Below are 11,919 nucleotides of genomic sequence, written 5' to 3'. Positions count from 1 at the left end.
AATAAGATATCAATATGAAATCACTCTGAATATTTTTAAAAGGTAATATATAAATGAATCAAGTTAAACTCTCCATTGTAAAAAAGTTGAAACTCCGTAACATTATTTGGATCGATCTCACACGTGTAAAAAATGCATGATGGTATTTTATTTTTTTTGGGAAAACCGAAGAAACTTTATAAAAGCAGGAAAGTAAAATAGTTTATTAAAACGGTGATAGACTAAACGATGTTATCTAAATAATTTTTATTCAACAACGGTACAACAAATAAAGGAGGAACACACCACCAAAAAAACAAAAACAAAAAAACAGTTTCTGTCATAGCTAGCTCGTGAGGTATGTTTGAGCTTTCATAACTGGCTAGATGGTGCACTATTATATTGGCTTCACGATATATGTGTTGTATTGGAGGGTTCTCCGTAACATCCAATGGTTAAACCAATATATGATGTAATTGGTTATAAATTTAAGTAACTAATTTTGGTGGTATCACAAAGATTCACAGACAAATGATGCCAAATTCAAACGTAATTGCATCTTTCATCTCAATTAAAAATTTGACATGACATTTTTTTTTTCTAAATAAATGTACCCTTCATTCATTTTTCTTTTTCTTTTTTTGTTGCTTTAAGGACCTATTAGTTAGGCTATACAAGAAGATATAAAAGATGAAGTGATTGAGTTGTTTAGTTGATTCCAAAAGAACTCATAAAAAACATGCCACCTAACATTAAAGACAACCAGAATATTTTTTTTTTAAAAAATAAAGTGAAGTTAGTGTTAATTCTCAAAAATACTTTAAATCAGTAAAATATCCTCACAACAAAAATGGTCTTAATCCACGTGTAATTAAATTATTGGAAGCTGCATGAAAGTTCCCTGCAAGCTACAGCAACTTAAAAACATAAACTCAACAACCCAAAGCATTTTTCACTCCAGCGAATATTCGTGCTATGCACGTGGTACACTCTTTTCACCCAACCACCATGTCAAATGACCAATTTACCCTTCCATTAATCGGAATCAACGGTTAGACCGTAACCGTTTAAGGTTAATATCGTCAATTCACCATTGTACTTTGGGAACAACGGTCAGAAAACTCAAACCGCATGGCCGAGGTGACCAATCTCGAATCATATGTGAGCAGATACCTCAGCAAGCAGCATGCTTATGTGGGTCCCACCAAAACTTTCTCTCTCTAAAAATTCCTCATTTTTTTGGGGTCATTGTCACTTATGCCCTTATTTTGTGTTGTTGTTCAATTTTTGTCCGTCAATTTTTTTTTTGTGAGGTATAAACTTATACGTTTACATCTCACAAGTTATATTTCGCACCATTAAAAAACTTATGACTACTAGGCATAAGATTAAGGAAAAATAACAGTCTATGTCTATTTGGTAAAAATATTTACCCAAAATGACTTATATTTTTAATATTAGTCAGAATAACTCTTTTATACATTATTATATACTTTTATATAAGGTTGAGACTAGGGGTGTTCATGGTTCGGTTTGGGTCGGTTATTGGTTAAAACCATAACCAAACCAATTTAGTCGGTTTTTAAATGTCTAAAACCATAACCAAACCAAGTAAAATAATAACCACCGGTTTGGTTATTGTCGGTTTGGTTCGGTTTGGTTCGGTTTTTCGATTTATGACTAGCCGTGACAATTCAAATATTCTCTCTCTACATTCTTCAAATTTCTTATGAAACTCTTTTTTCCTCATAGCCCACAACGGTGAACTTTGCTGCATATTGAGGGAAAGACACGCTGTTGGCAAATCAGGTGGACCAAACTTGCAACGCAGTTTAGATTCAAAAGAACAAGTCAAACAGAGGTTTCAAAATACAAACAACCCTTATGCTTACGACTTATTAGAGTTGGGCTTGGATTGTTGGACATATTCTTTTAAGACATGGGCCTTAAAAATAAGTAGACCAAAATTAAATTAATAATTAAAAGGTATAAAATATCTTTAATTATTTAGGAAAAGCTAATATTATACATATAAATAATTATAAATTTTATGTATATAATTATCGGTTTGGTTCGGTTATTTATTCGGTTATTTTTTACTATAACCATAACCAAACCAAATATTATCGGTTTTTCAAATTTAAAACCAAACCAAACCAAACTAAACCAAATGTCGGTTATTTTATTCGATTTGGTTAAATTTTCGGTTTGGTTTTGATTTTAACCAAAACTGTGAACAGCCCTAGTTGAGACATTATTTATATCGTGTGTACAAATACCACTTTAAAAAAAAAATTGACTATATAGATGTAAATTAAAAATATAACATGTAATATTTTATGATATTATTGAAATTATCTCTAAAATTAATTGCTAAAGGCGAAAATTAAATACCAGCCCATTTGAAGGACAATTGTTTCTCACACTAAAAAAGTTTGGTTTTAAGTTTCGCCGTCACCACTCAAAACAATGAATTTTCTTCATCTCCTTGTCCTATAATAAAACCGCGACTCTATCTTCTCAACAAGAGTCACCTTAAATCAACAAAAATGAACGCCCAATTTAGCTTATAAAGCTAAATTATATCCAATAATCTGAAAAAAAGTATTCATTCAATTCGGTGATGCTTGGAGTATTCTGTGCACGTCCTAAGCCTTGGCTGTTTGCATCACTCTGTTTATCTCACGCCCACGGCTCAGCGCCATCAGGCTATAGCAGACTCATTACGAGTCCAACAAAATCAGTATTAGTCGGATTAGATCAGTTACAGAGTCGACATCATTCTAGTCATTGTGTTATTGGAGCATCTTTAAATCGAGGTGGTGCTGCCTCAATATGGCATGCGATTCTACCTGCTGGGAGGAGAAATAAGGATGTAAAGCGGCGTAATAATAATAATAATAATAACAATAATAACCATCATTATGAGCTTGCTAAGAAAGGTGAAGGGTCTTGGAATGTGGCTTGGGATTCTAGACCAGCGAGATGGTTACATAATCCTGATTCTGCTTGGCTATTGTTTGGTGTTTGCTCCTGTTTAGCAGCGCCATCAATTGATCTACAGGATGTCAATTCTGATGTAGCTGTTTTGACTGATAAGAAGTCTGTAAATTCAGATGGCGGTGATCAGAACTCTGCTAACTATAGAGTCACTGGTACAATATATATATATTTTTTTTCATTATACTATTTTTGTTTTATTATTCAAAGATATCAATTGCTGAATTTGTATTTATCATTCTGTGTGAAAAATGGATATAAATTTCAGGTAAGTTGATGAGGATGAGTGTGAATTAGAGGAGTGCATTATTTGGATTGAATTGAGTAACTAATTTGGAATAATGAAATTAGGGATTTGGCTCAGTTTTCGGGTGACTAAGTAGGTGTTTGGTCATAAATTCTAAATATTTTTGACAAAGTTGGAATTTATGAAATTGGAGTTGTGTTTGGTTCTACTTTTTAAAAAGGAGAGAAGAGATTACTTTATTTGAAATTTATGAAGATGGAGTTGGAAAAACGGGTTTGGAGCACTTTTCCAAATTTGGAAATTTTATAAGCAAACACTGATTTGAAATAAAGTGAAAAAGTATCTGAAATAGAAGAAGTTAATAACTCTCATGGCTAAACGGCTCCTAAGTTTCAAGTTGTTTGGAGAATTGACAAATTGAATGGTGACTGTAACAGGGGTTCCGGCGGATGGGAGATGTCTATTTAGAGCGATAGCACACATGGCTTGTTTGAGAAATGGGGAGGAAGCACCTGATGAGAATCGACAGAGAGAACTTGCTGATGAATTAAGAGCTCAGGTATTTTCATTTTCTATCCCTTATGGTTTGTGTATTAAAGATATAGATATTGGAAACAATTTGAAATATTTAATTTTTCCATTGCACAGGTTGTTGACGAGCTGTTAAAGAGGCGAAAAGAAGCTGAATGGTATATGCTGTTTACGGCTTTCATACTTGTATTTGTTTCCTTCTCGATATGCAGTGCCAAATGTTTATGATTATGTGTTATTTTCATGTTACGTAGGTTTATTGAAGGGGATTTTGATGCATACGTAAAAAGAATTGAAAAGCCATATGTGTGGGGAGGTGAACCAGAGCTACTAATGGCTTCTCATGTTCTCAAGTGAGTGATGTTTTTGTTTCATGGTTGATCATTTCATCACTATTCATTTATATAACCAACTAAATATGTTTTTGGGTGTTGATGTTGTGAAATTCACGAGAAAGGCAGTAATGCTATTATGAGAAAATTGACAAGGAAAAGAAACTAAGCTCTCGTCGGGGAGGAGAAAAGAGTTTAAGCACATTAAATTCTGATTCTAGGCAAGGTTTATAATATAAGATAGAATCACATGGCTTGTTTGCTCTTAACAATCTCATTTCTGCTGTGGGATAATGAAAGAAGGCTCATTTATGGTAATTAAGATTTGTTAGTTATCACCATTGATATCCACTTTACTCTTGTTACTTTCGAGTCAATCAAGTAGGACAATTGCTTGAACTTCATGGAACCATTTTGTTAATGTACTATGTTAATTTCTCACTTCATGACACTGGTTAAGGCTGTGATTCTAGAATATGTTGTCAATTTTGTTGATATATTTCCTAATTTTTGGTTGCAGGTCCTCGATTTCTGTCTATATGGTAGATAGAAGCTCTGGCAGTTTAATCAATATATCAAATTATGGCGAAGAATATAGGAAGGAGGGGGAGAGTCCGATTAATGTCCTGTTTCATGGTTATGGTCACTATGACATATTGGAGACAATTTCAAAGAAGTTTCACCAGAAATTAGAAGAATAAAAGCAGGGTATGATGCCCTTAGAGACACAGTCTTGATTAAATTTTCATAAAAGGTAGTTAGCAACGTCGATCAATTTAAATTGATAAGAAGTTCAGTTATCCCATTAACAAACATCTTCTTTCAGGTGCAGTCAATTTGTTGAGATGACGTTTTCCTAAAAAGCTTGTTTTAATTTTGTAGATTCTCTTGTTGCCTTGTCCAGGATGTTAGTTGAAGAAATTAGAGTCGGTCCTCGGTATTTATTAATTACCTGATAATTCTGGATGTACTTTGAGTTTGGCTCCAGTCTGAATGTTGATTTATTAATAATGTGCAGCAATGGAAATATGACACTGAATTCTCTGAATGTTGTGAATGAATCCGTGTTTATCAAGTGATCACTGGATGGATTATGGATTTGTGTGTGCTGTCTGGATCTGCTTACATTAGCGGACTTGTTCCGGAGGGAGCTGTTGGCTAGTTAAGCTTCTCTCTTAAACAAATTTCTCCCAAATAGTTCCATTGTTTCTAGTCTATGGCCTTTGTGAGCTCCCTATATCCAGGGGCGGAGTTAGGTGGATGCAAAGGGGTTCAATTAAACCTCCTTCGTCAACAAATTATACTGTGTAAGTAGGGAATAAATCGTGGAATCCCCTTGACATACAGGAAGATTCTAGCCTACTGACAGAGGTGGTTCAAGAATTACTTTATTTTACAATTTTAAATCTCCGTTGTGACATTATACGGTTTTCAAATCACCTTGGCTCTGCCACTGGTTATACGTGACTGCCCGGAATTTCAGTTTAGTTTGTGTTTCTTGATTGGTTCCATCTCTTTTTCTCTTTCTCATAAGAGTCCAGCAGTTTCTCTTGACTTCATGACATTGAACCATTTTGCTAGACATAGAGGGTTCTGATTTTCTTCAATAGATTAATCTTAGTTCCTCCAGAGATGCTGTTTCACTGTTGAAATGTTTTTCTTTTATTTTGCTGATAAGAATTGTCTGGAGGAATTGGAGAAGTCCCAAAAAATGAAGTGCAAGAGGTGTGTTCTTCATGCAGTCAAATTTCTCTATAACGGTGTCGTTTTCCTGGATATTGTTTGGATGCTATAGCGAAATGCTACTATGGAGAACATATAATATAACATAACTTTAAAATCGCTTCCAAAGGAAACTTGGCTGTTATGGTTAATGTTGTTACAAACGATGAATGTTATAGACAGGTCTGATTGTATTTGAAACTGCAGATTCCTTGAGTGCTGATAAACATGTGGCTATCTAATTGCTGCTGCATTTCAGCATTTTGCTTGAATAGCTGCTGGAATTTTGATTGGAACTGCGTTTGCGTTAATCAGTAGGACCTTGGATTTCTTTTTACCAGTTAAATGTATGAATAGACTATAGTCTATAGTCTCTCTATGAAATTAATCACTTATTGGAATTCTCCTGTTTAGAGTTTAATATGTACATTAGCAAGAAAATTTGATGAGTCTACAGCATAGTACAGAAGGAACTATAATGCTTACCATATATCTTTTGTATAAAAAAACAACCAATCCTTTTGGCACTTCACAATTCTTATGAGTTACTCATCGACTAATACACATAAAGAACGAAAAAGAAAAATACAAATGAAGCATGCACTTAGCTGCTTTTACACATTGGTATAAAAGAATTTCAAGCTAATATTCATAATTTTACAAAGTAATACTCCTAACTTCAATCGAAGTTTGCACCAAAAAAGAAGTCCCCAATTCGAATTAAGAATTAGGAACAAACACACCAACATAGCCAAAACCAATGACGAAAAAAGCAATAGCTTGGAGGAAGAGGTATACATGGAACCTAGTCTTCCCAAAAGAAAAGTCGTACCACCCACAAAACAGTAGGTACAACCCGACGCAAAGCTCAAGAACATATACCCTGCCATGTTAAACAATATAGTAAGTTAGTTCTACCAACAGTTCAATTCCAAAACCTCTATTTCCTGTCTCTCTTTTTTTCACTTAAAGATTTTGGAGAAGTTGTACCTTTCTCCAATTCGAAAACGAATTTTCTTGGGTGCTTTTGAGCCTTTTTTGGTCTTAAGAGCATCTCCGAGTTTCTCTGTCACAATCCATTCATTGGCTCTTCCTGACTCGAACAGGCCAATGAACGTTGCTTTCGTCCGGTGGAGGGACATTAAATTCTCAAATAGGATCCAATAAACCACCAATTGCATTGATCTGAAAAAACTCATAAACATAAAAAAGAAAGAAACGAAGAATAATGAACTAAATACATGCCAATACAAGATAAAGTTTTTTTTTTCTTCTCTACCTTGCAGAGCCAAGTATATTGAGAATAGTAATAGCTGATGGAATATAAGTAGTTCCCCATCTAGGCACTTGGACTTCAGGAAAGAAAACAGTTGCAGGCATAATAACACAATACAAGATGAATGTCACGACGTGTGCAATGATCTTTCGGACAAAGAAGAAGCTGTAAATCAGATAAAATTTCTTCCATACAGAAACTTTCTGCAATGATCAAAAACCAAATTATAACCATCTTTTAGTTGTTAGAAGTTTTATATTGTCATGTTAAGTGAATCTCAAACAAGAAGGGATTGTTTGAAGTATACCATGTTAGTTGCAATTTCCATTGCCATTTTTCTGAAAAGATTAGCAGGTCCACAAGACCATCTGTGTTGCTGATTGCGATAGGCCTTGAAGGTGCTTGGCAATTCACTTTTCACCTGACAGGGTAAAAGAAGAAAAAACTTTTAATTCTAACCCATGTTGCTAGTTGGATTCTCCAAAAATGCTGTTGTGCTTGTGTCGGATCTGAATACACTACTTTTTGAGGATCCGACACGCATGTATTTGACATTTTTGTAGAGTTTGAGCAAAATAGGTAACAACAATGTTGGATGTAGAACCATCATTTCACTTCCACTATCTTGAGATATTCTTCATATCGATGAGATAAAAAGAGCATCCCTTGACCCTTTACCGTCTATCCTTCAATTTCAATTTTAAAATCCAATCATTTGTTTACCTAATACTGTCACTTTTTACAACAGATTAAATAGGGGCTTTTTCCATTTTTGGCCTGTCGATCGAAATTAATTACAGGCGTTTGCCAAAATATACAAAACATATACACTGACTGTGTATATTGTATGTATATTACATATATGTATATGGTATGTATATTTGTATTTAATATACAAAACCTATACATTTGATGACTATTATTCTTTTGAGCGATCCAAAAAGGTAATTATTCCTTGAAATATATTGATAGTACAAAAAATTCTTTACGTTGTTTGTGTATTTTAAGTTAAATCCTTTTAACAGATATGTGTGATTGTACCTTAACGTCCCCAACATAAACAAACTTCCAGCCATTGAGACCAGCTCGGACTGCTAGATCCATGTCTTCCACAGTTGTTCTGTCTTTCCATCCTCCTGCCTCATTAAGAGCTGACATTCTCCAAACACCAGCAGTGCCTGCAACATTCAAATTATCCATTTGCTATTAACAAATTCTCAAGCAAATGAGACTTTGCAAAGTAGCATAACCGAAGTGCTAACATTTGGTGTCTCCTTGAACAACAACAACAACAACAACAACATACCCAGTGGAATCTCACATTGTAGGGTCTGGGGAGGGTAAAATGTACGCAGACCTTACCTCCATCTCGGAAGATAGAGATGCTGTTTCCGGAAGACCCTCGGCTCATTGGTGTCTCCTTGAACATATACTAATAACTGTACATATATTTATTTCTCTATTATGTGGGAACTTCATATTGCATTAGAATTGGAAGTAAAAGGACAGGCATATGTACGAAGCATCCCACGTTCACGCAGCATTCAGGGAAGGGTCGTATCCCAGGGCGGTGTGATGTAGGCAGTCTACCCTGACGCAATTATCAGTGGTTGATTCCTCAATGTTAAGCTATTTGTATCTAATTCTAATTGTTATGCTCGGAATAATCTACTTGTGACAACGGTGACAACAACAACATCAATAATAATAATAATATCTTGGCTGATTTCTTTTACAAAACCAGTATTTTTGGGTGTGGATAGCCCTACCATTGAAGCCAAAAAATGCATGGGCTGCAGATCCAACTTCTTGCTCCACTGTGAAATGATAACCAAATGACATTTCTTGCATTTTTGTCAACAAGCACTCTTCAGCGTTCACTGCAAAACCAGCATTATTTTTATGGAAAGAAGCTCTTGTTTAACAATTTTTACATGAAATTTTACTGAGCTTTAACTGATAAATTTCTGTGAGAGAAAAACCAAAGAGTTATTGAGTAGGTTATTTCATATGGGCATGGCTGGAAAGTTTGATTTGGTCTATGATTACTAAAGATGAATTTGACTAATGTCAATCTTTAAGGACCATCCAAGTCTTGAATTTCCCTCAAGCTAATTATGTGCAACTAACCAGTTATTTTTTCTCTATTTCACAAATTATCAAGGTCACGCATTCTAAAATGGAAATTCAAAAAAGCCAAGATGCCACATTTGAATTGGACAAATGACTTACAGCAATTTTTGAACGCCTTCGCGGGTACACCAGACACATTTCTCATGTCAAAAGGACTGAACAATTTATATATATACACCCATAAAAGATAGTTATCCTATTTGATTAGTATAATTAATTTACCTCCTGAGCTTGGTGCACTAAGTTCCTGGCCTCCAACTAAGCTCGAGGTCGAGGAAGGGTTGTACAATAGACCATATTGGGTTTATTGTACGTAACCTTGCAGGAGGATATTTCTATAGCTTGAACCTGTGATTTCCGATCACACAGCGATTACCTTACCGTTGCACCAAGGCTCCCTTCAGTGGCGAAGCCACATTGAAGCAAGGGGGTTCATTTGATACCCCTTGCTAAAAAAAATTACTTATTATACATGTATATTACAAGTCAAAATAAATAGTACTAAAATGCATGATAAATATAAGGGCTGAATCTCCTTGACTTGAAACACAAGCGTGATATAGTCTATTTTTTAAAAAGTTGAATTCTCTTAATGAAATCTCTGTCTCCACCACTGGCTCCTTCACTCTTGCTTTTATTTGTTTCGCGTTCTCAAAAAGAAAAGGAAATTAGAGATATTTACCAAATTCCCAACGAGCTTGAACGAGTGCGATTTCGTTGTTGTGTACAAGAAAAGGGATGGCGCGATCCAAGAAATCAGGCTCGGGTTGAAAATCAGCATCAAAGATGGCCACATATTCACACAGCTTCACATAACTGTGCTTCATTCCTTCTCTGAGAGCTCCAGCTTTGTACCCTTTCCTGTTGCCTCTTATCTCATATTTTATGTTAACTCCTTTGCTTGCCCATCTCCTGCACTCTTGCTGCACCAAAGCCTGTTGTTTTATCACAGTAAGTTCAACAATTAAATTAGGATACAGTGTAAAAATATCGACACTGATAGTGTGTTTTAACTTGTTATAGCAGGTTAGGTGCTTTATTTTCTGTGTTTCCAATCTCAGTAATTCTGGACAGGTACAGTCAGTCTATATAAACTAAAATGGAAGCCTGGAGGCAATGGTAAAATTGTCTTCATGTAAACTATAGATAACGGGCTCGAGCTGTGGAATCAGCCTACATAATATCCCTTTGGGGTGCAGTCCTTTCCTGGACCCTACATGCACACGGGATACTTCATGCACCGGCTGCCTTTTTTAAACTGTCAGTATATAACAGTTAAAATCTTGTTTTTATTTGTTACATAAAATTTCCATTCCAGTAATTTCATTAAGAAGAAGATCATTGTTTAGTACTTCTTTTTCTAGTAATAGGCCGTGCTAATTTTGGTAATTACTAGTACAATTTTGTGGACTTTCCACTTGTACAAGTTCCGATTTTAACTAGTAGAAATGATGATAGTCACATTTATTTTGTTGGTAGATTTAGAAGGTAATATTGGACCTTAATTGCAGGGTCAGTAGAATCATCAAGGACTTGGATAAAGATTCTATCTGCTGGCCATGAAAGGTTACAGGCAGCTCCAATGGACAATTGGTACACCTGCAGAGTAACAATTCATCAAAGAACACATAAGATTTCAGCAATTTTAAAATATAGAGCAATTAACCTAAATACCCGCCCATCCAACCACTTACACTAAAAATAGTCTCTACGGATGTATAATTTGCGTATAACCGTATTTTTATCCGGCCTGCTATTTTGTAAAGATCCCTTTAATACCAGCCATATACTAAAAGTGCAGCTAAAAAATATGCTTATAAAATGAGCACCTCTTTTTCATTGTACATTGGTATTTGCACTAAGACCACAGGATAGGAAGAATTTCCCAGCTCCAAATCACTCTTCATTGGCTCCCATTTGTACTTTTTCTCTGGTTTTCTCCTAAACAACTTTATAAAAGCTATGGCAATCCCCATGTAAAGCCTCTCCACAAATAATATAAATGATAAGGCCAAGCAAACAAACAACACTATTCTTAACAATGGCACAACCAAAACAGCTCTAGTTTGCTGCCAAATGAACCCAACGTGGCTAGTAATGCCACTATGAGCATTCAACAAAGCCTGGGAGGAAGAGAAAACCACGTCCATAAGGAAGACGATTTGTCGACAGAACCAAAATGAATTGTCGTCGTGCAAGAGGTAATAAAAGAGTTAACAACGTCAAGAATGAAACTTATGATCTTTTAGTTGAGTGCACCTTCACTTGAGCTAATTCTAGCTTTTCAGCGGAGGCGGCAAAGATTAAGAACCAGGAGAAGGTGCTATAAATGAGTGAGAGTGAACTTAATTTGTGTAAGAATATAAAATGTTTGCTTTAAAGAAAGAACACCAATGAAATATGCAATTCGTGCTTTAGGTTTGAGTGGGAAGAAGCCTTTGATTTTTGCTTCTATGCCAAGCAAAAGTTGACTAAGAAGAAAGAAATTAACAAGAGCTGGAAATTAGTATCTCTGTTCTTCACTTTGGATGAAGGCTTTCAGAAAGAACTAACCCCACATGCAGAATTATAATGATCATTCAACCAACTAAAACAATATATATACAAGTATGCTTCTAATTGGTTTTGTTAAAGCTAGGAAGTTTCTCTCTTCTTTAAATTTGATGGATAAAGACTCAAAGCCTCATGTATTGTATAAG

General features: G+C 35.1%; 2 protein-coding genes across 11 annotated transcripts; one reads left to right on the top strand and one right to left on the bottom strand.

Annotated features, from left to right (window-relative positions):
• Window positions 1-2,397: 2,397 nt before the first annotated feature.
• On the top strand, window positions 2,398-6,338 carry LOC132613502 (OVARIAN TUMOR DOMAIN-containing deubiquitinating enzyme 4-like). Of its 9 annotated transcripts, none has more exons than XR_009571957.1 (7): window positions 2,398-3,134; window positions 3,664-3,785; window positions 3,875-3,915; window positions 4,012-4,110; window positions 4,610-4,797; window positions 4,972-5,026; window positions 5,108-5,137. XR_009571957.1 is itself a non-coding variant. In XM_060327543.1 (6 exons), exons 1-5 carry the CDS (start codon window positions 2,603-2,605, stop codon window positions 4,788-4,790), a joined length of 975 nt encoding a protein of 324 aa, XP_060183526.1. In that variant the 5' UTR covers window positions 2,398-2,602; the 3' UTR covers window positions 4,791-4,797; window positions 6,019-6,338. The 9 variants fall into 9 exon arrangements, 4 of the variants coding, with proteins under 4 accessions (XP_060183526.1, XP_060183525.1, XP_060183524.1 ...); XR_009571955.1 differs by having other exon boundaries at window positions 4,610-4,843; XR_009571956.1 differs by lacking the exon at window positions 4,972-5,026 and having other exon boundaries at window positions 4,610-4,843.
• LOC132613501 (glucomannan 4-beta-mannosyltransferase 9-like) lies at window positions 6,274-11,856 on the bottom strand. Of its 2 annotated transcripts, XM_060327538.1 has the most exons (9): window positions 11,050-11,856; window positions 10,721-10,819; window positions 9,903-10,155; window positions 8,857-8,967; window positions 8,129-8,265; window positions 7,395-7,508; window positions 7,091-7,290; window positions 6,802-6,996; window positions 6,274-6,694 (listed from the first exon to the last, which is right to left on the bottom strand). In XM_060327538.1, the coding sequence occupies exons 1-9, from the start codon at window positions 11,368-11,370 to the stop codon at window positions 6,532-6,534; spliced, it is 1,593 nt and encodes a 530-aa protein (XP_060183521.1). In that variant the 5' UTR covers window positions 11,371-11,856; the 3' UTR covers window positions 6,274-6,531. The 2 variants fall into 2 exon arrangements, with proteins under 2 accessions (XP_060183521.1, XP_060183522.1); XM_060327539.1 differs by lacking the exon at window positions 8,857-8,967.
• Between the last annotated feature and the right edge of the window lie 63 nt (window positions 11,857-11,919).

Source organism: Lycium barbarum, chromosome 10, assembly GCF_019175385.1.
Source record: "Lycium barbarum isolate Lr01 chromosome 10, ASM1917538v2, whole genome shotgun sequence".
Taxonomy (NCBI): domain Eukaryota; kingdom Viridiplantae; phylum Streptophyta; class Magnoliopsida; order Solanales; family Solanaceae; genus Lycium; species Lycium barbarum.
This window is presented reverse-complemented; position numbering and strand designations above follow the sequence as displayed.